At 35.2% G+C, this 17,949-nt stretch overlaps 1 protein-coding gene across 2 annotated transcripts in view; it reads left to right on the forward strand.

Annotated features, from left to right (window-relative positions):
- The window catches only part of LOC149553070 (pyruvate dehydrogenase E1 component subunit alpha, mitochondrial-like), a 143,080-nt gene that overhangs the window by 55,795 nt on the left and 69,336 nt on the right, over positions 1 to 17,949 (forward strand). For both annotated transcript variants that reach the window (XM_089788578.1, XM_089788577.1), the window contains 3 exons: positions 15,416 to 15,511; positions 15,655 to 15,726; positions 15,856 to 15,909. In XM_089788578.1, the coding sequence (XP_089644704.1) occupies positions 15,416 to 15,511; positions 15,655 to 15,726; positions 15,856 to 15,909 (222 nt within the window). The remainder of the gene's footprint in view (positions 1 to 15,415; positions 15,512 to 15,654; positions 15,727 to 15,855; positions 15,910 to 17,949) is intronic.

Raw genomic sequence — 17,949 nt, forward strand, 5'->3', positions numbered from 1 at the left:
GATGTTTGAAACTGTCCGTCAGAACATTAGAAATACTTATTGGCTCTTGATGCATGCATCAAGACATTAAGGAAATGTGTGCTTAAAGGCAAAGCTCTATACACAAAGTGTGCGATGTCTTTTAGCTTTACAAAAGACATTGATAATGAGCTTAAAGGAAAATGTACATAGGTAGAAGCATTGGCCAGTCAGTTAAGTAAACCTAGTGTACAGATTGAAGCAATTGAAGCACAGGTTAGTAAGACTTATGATGAGATAAGTCTGTTGGAAGACAGGAAAACAAGGATAACTAAGAGGTTCTCACTTCTAAGAGAACAATTATCTATGAAGTTGAGCACAATTGAGCATCAGTTGGAGGACTGTCTATCAATCAAGACATCTTTTGACAATTTTGTGTACTCAGATCTGAATGCAGTGGAGATAGCATCCTATGGATTGTGTGCTCTTCTGAGCATATCAAAAGGAATCAAGGACTTGTGGGAGAAGAATATGAAGTCTTGCAGTCAGTTTTAATCACGCTTATCAGCCTAAGCAGAGGTAATGAAACACAATTTTGACATGTAAATAAGTTTTGACACCTTTGTCATTGATGTCAAAGGGGGAGAAGAAAGTAAATTGTATAAAATGACATATGTATAGAAGTAGTTATATGCTAAGGGGGACCAATGTTACTTAGCATTATATTGTATTAGGAGATATAAGGAAGATGGTTATAAGTGTAATGATCCACAAAAGTTCTGTAATTTTGAAGTTTTGAAGGCCAGTTTGAAAATCTCTTTTTGTATAACATTTTGGGACTTAGCCAACTTTCATCAATGCCAAAGGGGGAGATTGTTGGCAATATGGCTAGGTAGGATAAGTTAGGGTTGTCATTTATGACAACATATATCTCATGATGAGATGACAAGTTATACAGTTGAAGATTCTACAGTCAGAGAGAAAATTGTCCAAGTGTTAGACAGTTTCTCTAGCAATGTAGACATAGTTTTTGGTGTTGTGAAGGCTACAGAGATATTTGGCATGTGCGAAGTTAAGGACAGGTATAAAGAGTGTCATGATGGCGTATCTAAGTGTGTAGATCAGTACAAACAGTATGAACAAGGTTATAGGTCAAATACCAGTAAAGGCAATATGCACAGTAGAATAGAGTACAACAAAACAAAGGAATAAAGTGTTAAGGAGTTATTTCGGCTATGAAATAGATAATTATTTATGTAAGGACGACATCCTAGATGTTTACCCTAAGTTAGTATAACATGTGATTGCATCAGGCCGATTGCATAAGAGTTTTTGTGAAAGAAAAGAGTATAAGTAAAGAATCATTTTATGCTAAGTATGTGATGTGTGTTAGATGCGATAATATGCGAATGCGAAGTTTATGATGAATATGTGAACTATGTATATGACATGAGAACTTGTATGAGAGATCTGTGATGCAAATTCTTATGTTAGATCAGAGCTATGCGAAGTGGAGCAATCAGCAATAAAGAGATTTTTGTATCCATCTCCTTTTGTATAAGGCACTATTTTGTATAATTGCATGTTAGGGCAGTGGGCTCTTCTTGCATACAGTTGTAATTGTAATACCAACTCCTAATAGGGTTGAGGGTTTTAACAGGGCCTAGTCTTCTAACAAGGACTGAGACAATACATGTTATTCATAGGCTCCTAATAGGGTTAATATCCTTGACAAGATTCTTTTGTTTAGTGTATCATTTTGTGGGTGCTGATGGAACTCTAAATTTTTGCAAAATTTAGTCCCAAATGCCATGCTAGGGGGAGAATCTTCATATTCCTAAATTTTTTACATAGCCAAGTTATATATATGCTCTATGATATATTTTATTCTTTTATTGGTGAAATGAATTTTTGAACTAAGCTCGTGAATTTGGATTATTGCATAAATTCTTATGTGATTTTGGAGTCAAACTGTATTTGATGGATCATCCGTAAGTAGTGTCTCTAGTGCAATTTTTTTCAGCATGATCAGTAAGAAATATTTATTCTATCTTGTTTGCATGAAGCTTTAGGGTTAAAATATTATATAGTTTCATCCTTTATAATTGTTATTTTAATTTTATAAATAATTTATATGATAGATAAGTGGATAGGATCAATTATAACATTCTGAAATCAAACATCATAGATATTGAGAAATATTTAATTGTTTCTGAATCTATGTTTGGTTTGTCTCCGAACCATAGGAGTTAAAATACATTCCATAATGTTTTGAAATTATGTTTATTTGTTTGATCTGTCGCATCTTGATTACTAAATTGTTTATAATTAATGTGTGTAGAATTTTATAAAGTTGTGTGTTTTAAACTTATAATACTGACTCTATCACCCTTCGGCACTAGTCTTTATATTTTTCATAATTCACAAACCATATGCTGGCAATTGTTTCATTTCTTTCCTTTGAGGAATTAATATATTCATTTGTTGCATTAATTTGTACTTCTTTTATAAAAACATTCATATATTCATTTATTATTATTAATTCGTTATTTGCAAGTTTAAAGTTTTCTATAATTCTTGCCGTTAGGAAAACTTTCATTGCATTTCCATTCTAATCAATCTGCTATAAGCATCTTGGATTTAAGGTTGTTGTCCAGGATCAGGTACACCCGTCTTGGTTTTGTAGAGCCAGAAGCGCAGGGGATTTGGATCGCAATGATTAAACCCTGTCAAGCTAGCCATTACCAGTTGGATATCCTAACATCGAGAGGGCAAGGCTCGTAGGATTCCAATTTGCGGTTTTGGGAACCAACAGATTTGGGACTCTGCTGGGGACAATTACAAAAAAAACCCTAAGAGTTTTTGATTGTAGACTAATTCAATCTTTGGTATGGTATACTCTGCTGGAAGGAAGAATTCTGATTCTTGAAGATTATTCATTTCCTACATTTGGAGGTGATGACTCTATTCTATTTTGATTGGTACTTTAACAAAAGAAGTGCCTAAATCATTAGTGACTATACTGAGGGAGAAGACTTAAAAGGAAGTGCTATACAGTTTTTTCAAATGCATCGATCATTTCAGAGAAAGCCTTTTATTCCAGATGGCATTAGGCCATTGGATTTGAGCAAGTTTGATTATGAACCTAGCGAGTTATCTCCAAAGCTTTCACAAATGGTACCAAAGTTCCATGGAGAATGGGATGAATCAGCAATTTGACATTTGGATGCATTCTATACATTTATAGAAGATTATGAGATTTGTGAGGAAGATCAAATGAAGTTGTTGCTTGTCAAAATATTAAAGGACAATGCAAGGCAAGTGTATGAATCATTACCCACGCAGTGTATCTTGTCTTGGAAGGAATTTGAACAGTGGTTCCTTTATGAACTTCATGATACAAGTGAGGAAGGTGACATGTATTATGAACAATATGAAGACTAAAGCTGCAACATGGAAGAAGATCCTAACATGTCTCCACTTGGTGCTTTTTTCAATATAGAAAGATATGAAGGCGAGATTTCAGCACATTTATTTTTGAGGGTGATGAACACTTATCATGAGATCTCATCAAATCTCAAACCTCCTTACAAGGAACTTCTAAACAAAATTATTGAGTTGAGAATCTCGCCAAAGGACCCTGACATTAAGCTTCTTCTTCAAATATGGGATCAAGCTATTAAAGATGAAGCAAAAGATACTAAAGTAATACAAGAACATAATGATGTTTTAGATTTAAATGTAGAAGAAATCGAAGAAGAATCCGATCATGATGAGATCGGTAAGGAATTAGATTTTGAAGAAAATGGAAATGATGAAGAGGATTCTCTCAGTGTGGATGAGATTTTGACCTTGTTAGATATGGAATATCAAAATATGTCAAAAAGGGTGGTCAAATTTTTCTTCCCATACACAAGGAGAAACAAATTGATGTGTCCTATGAAATATTTAATGAACAAGAAAATCTGTTCATCTCTACAAACCCATATCACTTTCATGAGGAGGAAAACAATGAACCAAAAGGGGCATACATTTCAAAAAAGGATGACATGTTGGTTGAAGATGTGCATTATGGTTTAAGTATAGAAAGAGATCTATTTGGATACAATTTCAAAGAATTTTCAGATTCCATATATGATGAACTAGCTGAAGGTAATGAAGAATATAGCTCTTATGTATTTCTTGAGGACAATATGAACATACATGAAGAAGAAAATGCATCAAGGAAGGATTACGAAATCACTTCAGATCTTTTATGCGGTGAGATAATAGATAATCCTAATAGAGTATTTTGTAGAGATGAAGTAGAACAACATGTGGCATATGAGTATGAGGAAATGTTATCTCACGGAGATATGCCCGAGCATTCTATGTTCAGTCCATTGTTTGAAGAAGGTATTTTATGCAGTCAAATATATCAGCACTATGATGAAGATAACATACTTAAATATGTTGTTGAAGTTGACACAATTCATGATATGCATTTAGAAGATGAGACATATTCCAATCCATCCTATGAGCAAGAAATACAATCATGCGAAAATAGTCCTGGAATTTTTTCAAGTTTCGTATCCACTCAAAGTCTTGATCACAGAAAAATTGTATTTCCAGAAAATGAACTATTTTCAAAATCTTTTTGTGAAGAAAATCAGCATTTGGAGTATAAAGATCGAGCAAATTGTGTGCTAGAAGATGTTGGAGAAGATAAAGTTGATCTAGATATTGGTGTGACAAATCAATTGCATGGGAATACTCCATTCAGCAAAGATCACAATACACTTAATGACTTATCAAAGGCTAAACAGGAGTTAGATGCCAAGAATTGCATTGATGAAGAAGAGTTGGTAAATAGTGCTCATAAGGATAATGTATTTGATAGAGGTATAAGGTATGAGCAGCATACCGAGGTAAGTTTCCCTGAAGGCTCTACGATAACATTTGTTAATAATATGCTTAAGCAATTGCTTTCAAGTTTTTATCATCCTTCTTTTGAGGATTTTTCTTTTATGTATACTAATCAAATCAATGAGATAAGATATCAGAGTTTGGATTTGAAGATGATGAAATTTATTTTTTCTCAAATGATTCTATTGGTAAGACAAGTGTAAATTCTAATCTTCAACAAGGCAAGTTCTTATCATGGGATGTTTTTTTATATGTACTAATGGATCAGATTTTACTAATGAGCGATATGATATCATATTCTGGAAATCCGTAAGTGTTGAATGATCAGAATAAGGTATTCAATAGAGGAAATAAGTGAAGTTCACATTTTGGGGGTCTTGGAGCCACCCATTTTCACCTTGCATCATGTTAAGCATGGATGCTTGGTCTGCTCTTCCAGAGATAGTTGGAATCTCATTATGTCCACAAGGGACATATGTCCTCAGCAAGAGCCACTGATGGAACTCTAAATTTTTGCAAAGTTTAGAGTCCCAAATGCCATGCTAGGGGGAGAATCTTCATATTCCTAAAATTTTTACACACCCAAGTTATATATATGCTCTATGATATATTTTATTCTTTTATTGTTGAAGAAATGAATTTTTGAACTAAGCTCGTGCATTCGGATTATTGAATAAATTCTTATACGATTTTGGAGTCAAATTGTATTGTATGGATCATCCGTAAGGAGTTTCTCCAGTGCACTTTTATTTTCGGCATGATTAGTAAGAAATATTTATTCTATCTTGTTTGCATGAAGCTTTAGAGTTAAAATATTATATAGTTTCATCCTTTATAATTATTATTTTAATTTTATAAATAATTTATATGATAGATAAGTGGACAGGATCAATTATAGCATTTTAAAATCAAACATTATAAATATTGAGGAATATTTAGTTGTTTCCAAATCTATGTTTGGTTTGTCTCCGAGCCACAGGAGTTAAAATACATTCCAGAATGTTTTGAAATTGCATCTATTTATTTGATTTGTCGCATCTTGATTACTAAATTGTTTATAATTAATGTGCATAGAATTTTATAAAGTTGTGTGTTTTAAACTTATAATACTGACTTTATTGCCCTTTGGCACTGGTCTTTATATTTTTCGTAATTTGCAATCCATATGCTAGCAATTGTTTCATTTCTTTCCTTTGAAGAATTAATATATTCATTTGTTGCATTAATCTGTACTTCTTTTATAAAAACATTTATATATCCATTTATTATTATTAATTCGTTATTTGCGAGTTTAAAGTTTTTTGTAATTCTTTCCATTAGGAAAATTTTCATCGCATTCGCATTCTAATCGATCTGGTATAAGCATCTTGGATTTAAGGTTGTTGTCCAGGATCGAACACACTCGCCTTGGGTTTGCAGAGCTAGAAGTGTAGAGGATTTGGATCGCAATGATCAATCCCGTCAAGTTGGCCATTACTGGTTGGATATCCTAGCATCGAGCGGGCAAGGCTTGTAGGGTTCCAATTTGCGGTTTTGGGAATCAACAGGTGCCATCCCCATTGGGGTTGTCCCTTGGCTAGGGTTTCCCTAGTTAACAAAATATGGTGTTATGAGTTCTCTATGTATGGTTTTATTAACTGTTCAACATTATTGGTTTACTTTTATACGCATGTTGCAAAGTAATTAATAATATCTAGTTGTGGGCAAAATTTGTAGAATACTAATTCACCCCCCTCTCATTATTATCTATTTCTAACACCTTCCAGTCACATGGAGACCTTGATGACGAGGAGATAGAAGCGGATACCAACATGGGCTATACCAAGACTCTCCAAGAGTTGATAATAAACTCTTTGGTTGCTTCAAGGAAAAGTATCCCATATCCCATAAGTTGGTCATTGAGAAATGAGATTATCAAGGTGACGACTTAGGCTGTGAGGAACAAGGAATGTGATCTCCCATTGAGCCTACCAATATCTCCAAAAATCAAGGGCTTGGATTTGAAACTGTCGCTAATAAAGGAGCCTTAGGTTTTGAAAGGGTTTTCTTTTATTTTGGGTGCAATATAATAACTATTGAAGACACCCTTAGAGAGGAAGTTAAGAGAGCCTACAACGCTATATAATGATGATGTGTCCTTTTATGGCTTAATCCTCCACAAAAGCTCCATCGTATTCATTGACCCCTACCACTTCGCCACCTTAAGTTGATTGGCTGGGACCAACCAACATTTGCACATCTTTATGTGTTTTGGAGCAACAAAGTGGTCCTTGTTCATGGGTGCCACAAGATGAAAACCTAACAGGGGGCAAGATTCATCCTATGTTTACAAACTTGACCCTAAGGCATATTTTGGCGAAGAGGACTTCCTTAGTCGTAAAAATAAAAATCGAGAGAAAAATCAAGAATTGCTAAATGAAAATCTCTTTGAGGTGCTTTCAAATTATAAAAAAGTAAAAATAAAGGATGTATCCTCTAATGAAAATCTTTCTTAGGCACTAGAGAATGAGGATACTCCTCTTCCCTTATTGATACACAATGACCAAAATGGTCATCCATTGTGTTTCAAGAGATTCAAGAAGTCAACTATGGCATGATTACATCCTTTTTTATTCTATTTGTAGCCACATACTTATTAGAACTAGATCATAACATGCCCTTCTCAATGAGGCATCCGTTAACTTTGGATGGTCCTATACTCATATGTTAGGATTGGATCCCACTCTTGTAGTCCTTTAGCCTTGTGGTCAATCCAAATGTCAAACCCTTGAAGTAGAATCTTAGGAAAATGTGTCCAAAAGTAGCCTTGTTTGTAAAGGATGAGATAGAAAAGTTACTAGAGGCAGGCTTTATATGCCTCATTGGTTATTTTGAGTGGATTCGATATTGTGTCTTTTTCTAAACCAAGTGAAGGCATTAGAATCTGTATCGACTTTAGGAAACTCAACAAGGATCATCCCAAGGATAGTACTTCCTACTACCTAATATTCACATCCTTGTAGGTCTTAGGGAAAGTCATGAGATGTTGTCACTGATGGACGACATCTTTGGTTACAAACAAATTAGAATTGTAGAGGATTAGTTGCATAAATTAACCTTACCACTCCTTGGGGCACAATTTATCATTGGGTCATCCTTTTTGGCGTTAAGATTGTAGAGACAACTTATTAGCCACCTATGATGATCATCTTTGATGACAAGATCTAAATGATTTTTGAAGATTACATGGATGATCTTTTAGGGAAATCTAAAACTAGGATAGATCATCTTGGAGTCTTGGAATGTATTTTCAACCACCTAGAAAAGTATCAATGCAAATTTGATCCTAATAAACGTGTGTTTGTTTTTGGAGTCACATCATGAAAGCTATTGGGATTCATTGTATTTAGACAAGGGATCTAGGTTTATCCCAAGAAAGTCAAGGTCATCGTGGATATGTCTCCTTTGAAGACCCTTAATCAGTTGCACAATCTATAGAGCAAGTTATAGTTTATTTGATGATTCATCACACAACTAGTAGATAAGTGCCAAACATTTACCCATTAGCTTCAGTAGAACTTTGTGCTACAAAAGATTGCTTCTTGCTTATCCAAGAGGTCATGGCTAATCCCAAACTAAAACATCTAGACGTGCTCTTACAATCAGTCACACTTTCGGCCCAATCTGAGTATGAGTGTCCATGTAATTCTAGATCAGCATTCTTATATTTGAGTCCATATCCAATAGTACCCTGCAGGTAGCTCAAAGTGTGCTTAGCAGCAACAAGGTGTATTTCATGTGGTTCACACATAAATTGACTCAAGACATTTACTGCATAGTAAATGTTAGGTTGTATGTTAACCAAGTACATTAGGGATCCAATGATTTGTCTATATAGAGTAGGATTTGCAAATATGGATTCAGCTATTGCTTCCTTCAACTTATGTAGGTTTATTTCCATGGGTGTGGACATAGGCCTACAGTTTAGCATTCCAAACCTTTTCAGAATGTCAATAGTGTATTTTCCTTGATTTAGTAGGATACCATTAGGGTTTTGCCAAATCCTTCTTGCATTGAGCAATTAGGTGATCTTCTCTTAAGATCAATAGGTCATCAACATATAGAATAAATATCAGCATGTCACCTTTAATAACTTTAAAGTGTTCTTAGAGAAACCTATTTCTGTATGGTATTTGTCAGTTCTCTCATTCCAGGCTCTAACCGCTCTAACAAATGTATATCTGGCAGCTTGTGCAAATGTCTCCTCATAATCAATTCCTTTCTTTTGCGAGAAACCTCTTGCAACAAAACATGCCTTATGTTTCTCTATACTATCGTTTGCAAAATGTTATTTTGAAGAGCCATTTAGAGGAAGCAATTGATTTCCCTTCAGGTCTAGGTACTATATCCCACACATCATTTTTTAGAATGGACTGATACTCTTATGTCATGGGATTTTTTCATAGTTGGTGTTTGAGCTTCAGTTACCCTAGTAGGTTATGAATTTGAAATCTCGTTCCTTAGTCCCACATAGTTTGATAGTATATTTGGCCTCTTACTCTCTCTAAAAGTGCCTTTTGGTGCAGCAAATTTTTTTGCTTCCTCAACAACTTTTCTTGCCCAGGCCCCAAAGTAGTTGTTTCCTCTTGTTAACATTAGGATTTTGCTCCCTTTGAATCTCAGGACTAGTATGGTTTTTGATTTAGGTTTTCTTTTGAATCTCAGGAAGGTTCTAATTGTGTCCTTTTCTCTATAGGCACATGTATATACACAGGACATCCAAATATCCTAAGGTGGCTTATATCAGGTTGTTTTATCCCAGTAAAGGCCTCCTCCGGTGTCTTACTATCAAGATGTGAGTGAGGACATCTATTTTGTATGTAAATAGTTGTTCTTGATGCTTTTGCCCAAAATGAAGTGTCAAGATTTTGGTCATGCATCATTGATTTTGTTGCTTCCATGATGGTCGTATTTTTCCTTTCAGCTACCCTATTTTGTTGAGGATTATAGGGTACAATGAACTCCCTCTTAATCCTTGCATTAATATAAAATTCTTTAAAGATTTTGGAACTGAATTCTTTCCCATTATCAGTTCTTAGGGTTTTAACTTTCTTTCCAGATGAGTTTTCTGTTAGGGCCTTGAATTCGTTGAATTTCTTAAGGACCTTTTTGACTCTTTGCATTGTAGGAAGTAGATCCAGGTCTTTCTAGAAAAGTCATCCACAAAAATTACATAGTTCAGAGACCCTCCCATTGATGGAGTTGACTTAGGTTCACATAAATCTGAATGGACTTGTTCAAATACATTTTTAGTTTTGGTTAGACTATTTTGGAAAGATCCTTCAATGTTCTTTCCTTATGCTCAACCCTTAGATGTTCCATTATGGGTTGCATTTAGTTTGGGTAGTCCTATTACTAATTTTTCCGTAGAAGTTAGAGCTTGAAAATGTATATGTCCTAATCTTCTATGCCAAATTTTATTGGTGTCATGGGTTTCATGGATGAGTGCTTGTTTTGACTTAGTGTAGAGTTTGTATAAGTATCCACTTACACCTATTGTTTTAGCCTTCTTAAAAGTAGCATTCTTTGGCCATGCCAAGACTTCCATTCATGAAAGTGACTCTATATCCATTATCTTCTAGGGAAGATATAGATACTAGGTATCTTTTAATTCTTGGTACAAACAATACATCTTTTAGTTGGAAAGTGATGCCAAAAATCTAATTTGATGTTATAGGTCCCTGCTTTTTTTATAGGATGTGTCATCTCCGATGGTTACCTTTTCCTCAATTTCTTCAACCATATTATCTAGATGTTCTTGGAATCCGGTGATATGTCTAGAAGACCCATTGTTAATCACCCAAGTATTGACTTTCTTTGATACATGAATTGATATTGCTGAATAGAATAGAAACTTCTCAAGATCTTCTTGTGTGTTTTCTTTCTTGACTTTAGCATAGGATGCTTGTTTCTTAAGTTTGTCTGGGCATTTGGCAACATAATGTCCATATTCATCACATCTAACTATTGGACTTGTGAAGCATCTCTCCTTTCCTTGCCCTTTCCTTGAAATTTTTGCTTCCTTTTGAAGTTTTTTCCTTTCTTTTGATGTTAATCATTCAGAACATCAAAGTCTTCGTTTATGGATTTTTTTTTTGATTCCTTTTGGTAACTGCCTCGCTTCTTCTTGTAAACAATTAGATCTTAGGTGGTCTAACTTTGGGAGTTTTGACCTTGCACTTATGCCTTGCTTGAATGATTCCCATGAGTTTGGTAACCCACTCAGTGCTATAAGGGATAATTCTTTGCTCCCATGAATACCAAATATACTTCTTCCTCATTTTCCTTTGCTTTCTTATTCACGGTGCTCATGAATGTAAACATACATCTCAATCTTAGATAGTATATTCTTGCATCCTTTACAACCTGTCATATCAAGTAACATGCACAAGGAAGGTGTTAATCTCCCTCATACATAAGCATCTCCAACACTCTCCCCCAAAGAATGTTACTCTTGCTCAAAGGATGTTTTTTGTGTATATATCTCTCGCCCATTGACATCAATGATAAAGGTATCATTATGTCAATTCTCAAAGTTCAATAATTTCCAAAACAATCTATTCAAGGTCGAGTGTCCAAAGACACTATTGAAGATCAATACCAAGAGTCCTAAATGATTCATCTTAAACATAGATACTCCCCTATAGGAGAAGCATCAAGCATCCAGTCCAGATAAGAATAGTGCTCTGCTACCAGCTAGACTGATACAATCTCTGCATCAACTATTCAAAAGTAGGTTGGGGCATAACCCCAAGCATACCTGTCAAGTATTGGGGCATTTTCTGTAATGGGGCCTTGTCATTATCTTTCAAGTCCTTGTTTCATTTGCATAGTCTTGAGCTTCTATCAATATCTCCATTCATTAGCATCCATTGTCATCTCAATTCCATCCATCTCCTTACGCCCCCCACTTATCCCTCTTACTTGGGTATTACCTTATTGCACGCACACCGTAACATTGTCCTACTATCCTAATTTGTGAGATTTGTACATATTGGTTATAAATAGTGTCTGGTCCTTTTGTCCTTCATATTATTGTCAGTTACATCTTCACCTTGTGTTATTTGTACATATGGTGTTTTTAGGTCTTATCTTTGTTGTTGCGTTAATTGTGTGTCATCAAGACCTTGGTCCTTGTTTAACTTGTGCTTCAATAAGTATCCATGTAGTCTTGGTTGTCCTAGATTCCTTTTGTCATTAGGGCTAGTTACTCTTTTGTGGTCTTCGTATAATTTACCTTTCCTCAAATCAGACCACATCTGTCCTACCCATTAGTCACCCTTTGGGAAAAGATGTTTGAGAAAATCTTTATGCACTTAATTCCTTTTGATCTTTGTTGTTTTTTCAGCTTCCTTCTTTTACCTTCTTATGGTTGCGAGCATCGTTTATATCATGGTGTGTTGTGAATGGTGAAACTAGGGGCAAGATCTTGCTTTCTTTTTTGTGTGTAGAGTCTGTAGATGTGTCCCCTTGCTACGTGTGACCAACAAGGTCACATGGCGCAGTGGGGCATGTTGTTTTCTTGTATTTTTTTTCCACTAAGGTCCCCTATTACTTTGAAGTATGTTAGACCACCTTTTTTTATTCTTTTGGTTGTTGTGTCAATCCAACCTAAAGAAAACCTTCTATTTGTCAAGGATACTAGTGTTACTGCATGTCACTAATTACCTGAAGTAAATCTTCCTCCCCCCCATTTGAAGCCCATTCACCATTTGAGCATTAGTCCCCTTGCACCCGACTTCTTTCCTCCCTGTTCTTCTAGATTTGGCATATCCACCAATCGCACTTTTACAAATTTGCCTAAAAAGGTACTTGACATATTTTCATTTTCATTTTTGCTGAATTTCTTATTTAAAACTTGCACATTTTCTGATTTGTATTCGGTGGATTTTATACCCATCTAACTCATGTTCTGATAGATTCGCTTTAGTGAATTTGCCTCTTTACTCACTTGTCTATTCAACTTTCATGACCATCTAATTGTTTGCAAATCCACCTTTGCTTATTTGCCCTTTTTCCTTTGGTGGATGCACTCATTCATATTCATGTATCCCAATCTAAATATCCATCTCAGTGTATCCGCTAGTTTGCACTTAGTGTGTTCACGACACAAGACCCCTTCCACTGAGGTAGATTCACCCTTTTGGTAGTGTATCCACCACATCTGATCCATTTTGGCTTACCCAAACACAAAAACAACATATCTGCCTATACACAATTCACCCATCCCAAATCAAAAAACATTCATTAAAGCATGTGCAAGGTCAAGTTTCCTAGCACATGCCTTGATGTCCAGATGGTGCTTCACCCCACACATCGTTTGATGTCTACTTGATGCTTCGATTGTCTAAAAGATGTCATCTAGTTCTCCATAGCTAATTTGCTGTCCTTCTTTTAATGTTTTAATTGTAAGGGTAAAATTGAGAGGTATAAGTGACTTCTTCTCTTGTACAGAGACTTTTGCTTGCCATATCCTCATACATGATGTGTGCTTTTGTTGTTCTCGTGCTTGTGCTCTCCATTTTTCATCTAGTTTTATCCTACACCCTCTGTGTCATGCCCATTCTCTTTTTGAGAGCCCATTAGGGCACCTTCCTTTCCCATATGCCCTCTTAAGGGGGCATCACCTAGTCCATTTAACCTGTCTTGACATCTTGGGCAAGTCTTTGCTTCTAATTCTTCACGCTGTCAACATTTTACTTTTTGAAAAATGTTATTTTAACACCTGATTATTAAACATTTGATCAAACTAAATCGTAATAACTATCCTCCCTTTTGTTTATAGTCCTGCGTAAATCAATTAATTAATTATTTTTCTAGTGTCACCCTATCTAGGTAAATAAATTCATATATTTTTTTAAAATTAAAATGTACTTGCAAGATGGAGAGAGCAATGAGAGAGCAAATGAGTGATGAAAAAGTCCAAATAAGGGTTGTTTTAGAAAATAGAAAATAGAAAAACAACTTTTCCAAGTTTTAGTTCCACTTTTCATGTTTTGCCCCGTGGGTCCTTGGGGATTTGCACCAGATTCCCCCAGCTTCGCTAGGATGGAATTCGACGCAAACTCTCCATCAGTTCGGCCTGAATCCGTACAGGGTCTGGATTTGATCCTATGGACCTTGTGCGAACTTGAGATGTATTGGTTTGCGGATCTGAACTTGATTTGGACCCGAATCTGGTTCGTGTGTCAGACATGCAAAATTTGTAACACAACTTTTCCTCAAAGTTTGAATTAAAATTAATTCAAAATCCTTAATACCTCCCAACGACATGCACTTTCCTAAAAACCTTCCTTGCGTACTAATCCTCTCTTTTGATTAAGTAAATTTCATTATCTATTTAATTAATCCCCTTCCACCCACCAAAAATTAAAAATTTCTTGTCTCATCTTATCCTCCTAACTTTCCCGTTTTCCCTCTGATCATCGTGCATTAAGCCCAATCCCCTATTAAGCATGTACACATTTTTAGTCATAAGAATTAGGCGAGAAAGTCAACCACTTTCCACCTCAACGTGAGCACCCAACCATACTTGATAGGGATTCACATGGGTCTCTCACACTTTTGTCCCCTCCGAATTTTTTTAATTAATTTTTTAATTCCATTTGCCAACATTCCTTTGGAGTGCGAGGACAAGAAATGTCTTTATGGTAAATCTTCCTCCCAAACCCCAATGTCCTCTCATCCTATCCAAGATTGACGATTGTCAACCTCTCATTGTGTGAGAACCCCAATCATTCACCACTCTTGATTGTCTTGTTTCTATCTGAGCTCTTTATTTCCATTCCTTCACTCTTAACTAAAACGATTGCATCTCATTCCTATTATGCAACTACACTCTCAATCTTGGAGCTATCATCTTCAGCAATTCTTGAGCTTTCACCATATCCTTGCAAGCTTGAGCTTATGGAGCATCTAGATACTGTTATGCTGTTGAATTTGTGAGCACACAAACCAACCAACCTTGGACAAATCTTTGCATCGTGGAGGCTATTGGACTGCTACTTGGGTTTGCATTCTTGTTGTTTTTTATAGCTTTCTTTTGTCTAATCTCAATATGTCATTTTGAAGTTGTGATTTGCGTGTTTTAAAATAGTTATTGCATTCCTTAGAATCACAATTTATTGCACACAAGAATGCTGAATATAATGTTCCTCTCAAAGACTATTGGATTAGGTAACTTCTTGAAGTGGCAAATTATGACTATTTGCATTATGTTTGCTATTGTGTTCTTTTGTTTAAATTGTTTCATTACATAAAAACATTCATCATCTTGGCAGTTCCAAGCTGCCTTGCCTATAAATTATATTTCATACTTGTGGCATATGATCCAGACAAAAAATAGGGCATATTCCCCATTTAGATTAAAAATATTAGACTGAGTCTGCATATTCCCTATCATTTTGGTTTAATGTAGAAAAAAATCATGCTATTTCCTTACAATATTGTTTTTCTTATTTTGATATTGTTTTTCTTACTATTCTTGTATTAATTGGTTTTCCTATATCATCAGATTCTGGAGATGGACACCTACAGGTATCATGGTCATTCAATGTCAGATCCAGGCAGTACATATAGGACGCGAGATGAAATAACAACTTTTAGACAGGTGACTATCTGAAACTATGTAATTCTGTCTATTTGATCCTGTGGCAGATAATCTGTTATAAATGCTTATGTTGTGCCTGTAGTGCTATCAATTAATGTAGTGCCTGCTTTAAGAATGTATACTTAAGTTATTAATTTGAACAGGAACGTGATCCTATTGGACGAGTTAGAAAATTGTTATTGGAAAAAGAATTAGCCTCACCAGATGAGTTGAAGGTACACCTTTCTTTTGTAAAAACAAATAATTATAGTTCATTTCTAGACATTGTCTTTTCTAATTTCTTCTTATTGCACAGCATACCAAATAACACTAGTCATGAGTTAGTTTTGCATTTTGTGTCATAGAATATTGATAAGGAGGCGAAGCAAATGGTTAATGATGCAGTTGCTCAAGCAAAGGTAAAATTTTTTTTTTTCTAATATTTCATTGCTTTTCTATAATTATTCCTTGTTCAAGCAACATATGTAGATTTGCCCTTTTAATCCTTGAGCGTCATATGAAATTGTTGCTTTGGGATTTTTATCAAATTTTCTAGCAAAATAGGTTTTCAAAAAAAATCTAGTCTGGCTTCATTTACATCTAGCTTAGAACAGTATTTTGGCCATCCAGCTCTATTGAGAGTTGATTGTGGCAATATATTATATCTTTGATTTAAGTGTTAGTACATCAGTTATGGACAAGTAGCTTAGCATGGAGTATACTGAGATAAAATCATTTTATAAAAAATGGCAAATTGTGAAATACAAAAACCATCTGTTCCTTTGTAGAAAACATAATCTATTTAAAGAAGAAAGGATTTGTAATTATTCCAACCATCTTACTCAGAAAAAATGATGCAGATAATATTTTACCCATGCTGCTAGCGATTGAATTAAATTCAAATTATATTGGTTTTAGAGTGTTTATAGTAGTAGAGCCTGCATATAAGTATTTACTGATTCAACGTCTCATGCATAAGCAACTACAAAGAATTGACAGCATTGCATAAGCCAAGGGATTTTAGCCTGGAAAGCTCAGTGTGTGAAAGACCTTTGGGAATTGGAAACTGCATAGCTTCACCTCCTTTGTTCAACAATAGAGCCAATTGGAAGAGCTCTAAAGAGCATCATGTCTCGCTCTCCATCATCTCACAATCTTCTCAAAGTTGCCATTTAAAGATTATGAGGAATATAGAAAGAGTTATGGTCAACTGACTGACTACTCACTACTTTCTACATGTGCATTTGTTGACTTCTCCATGTGTCCCTCCTTTTTGTTTCCTAATTACTTATGTGATGATTCCCATTGTGATTACTACTCTGCCCCTTTGAAGACCAAAGGATTTGTATTTCTGATTGGAAAGAACAAGGCTCGGCCTTTGCTGAGTTTTCAGTTTGAAACACCCAGATTTAATATAACTAGTAGGATGATTCTCACTTCAAGATTGCAACTGCAAAGATGCATTCTAAAATAGCCAAACACATGCTAAAGTGCCACTTCACATCCAAAAATGCCATTTTATATTTGAAACAACTAGCACAAATGAAAATTGCCATGCCATTTGAAATAGCCTTGCCATATTTGGTTATATATGTACTTCTCCTGCTAAACATAATTTGCATAACCTCCTTTTCTCATACCAGTATGATGTTTCCATTTTTCTTTTTTGTTCCAAGACAAGACATCCAATGTAATAAGACAATTTTCTTCTTGGTTAACATTGTATCTCCCATGTATTTTTATATTCCCAAGAAATCATGCTTGGAAACTTATTTCCAGCTCCTTCCTATAGAGGAATTGATGCCGACGACTTATTTCAAAGAGTGAACTGGTTTTGCTCCGACAAGGTTCTTTCTAACTCTTGGCTTGCTACAATCAAATATTTTTTATGGTCTTGTGTAATTGTTACCTAAATTTTCACTCCCGGTTAAAATTCAGGTAGAGCCATAGTTATGCCAATCACATGTGTATTTTTGTGTTTTGCCAAGTACAAGGGTCTTGATAGCATATAAACGAAAGATCTGAAACATTACATTTTTTAAGAAGAAAGAGCATCACATAAAACTGATTCTTACAAGTTTTTTCTGAAAGCGTAATTCTTTATTGATCATATATGTTCAAATGTTTCACACAAGCTGTGAAACTAGCTAAAGGACAAATTCAATTTTTGAATTTCAAAAAATGAATACGTATGTAAAAAGAAAAAGGCATAAAGAGTCATAGGGGCCAGTCATTGCTTGAATGAGTGGCAATGTTGTTGTTCGCTTTGACCACGCACGCTTTGGATGCCCCGCTGCTCCTGGTCTCCCACATTCCAATGCCAAATCCATCACATGAAAAGATGGACTTAAATCCAATAGATCTAAGCAATGCCTAGCCTATCTCATCATTATATCCCACTCATTCATCCACATTTCCAAATACAAACCCTGATCTGTTCTCTAACTAGTTTGTTCCAT

The sequence above is a fragment of the Cupressus sempervirens genome, chromosome 6 (genome assembly GCF_028749045.1).
Source record: "Cupressus sempervirens isolate cs-2001-9-10 chromosome 6, ASM2874904v1, whole genome shotgun sequence".
Lineage (NCBI taxonomy): Eukaryota > Viridiplantae > Streptophyta > Pinopsida > Cupressales > Cupressaceae > Cupressus > Cupressus sempervirens.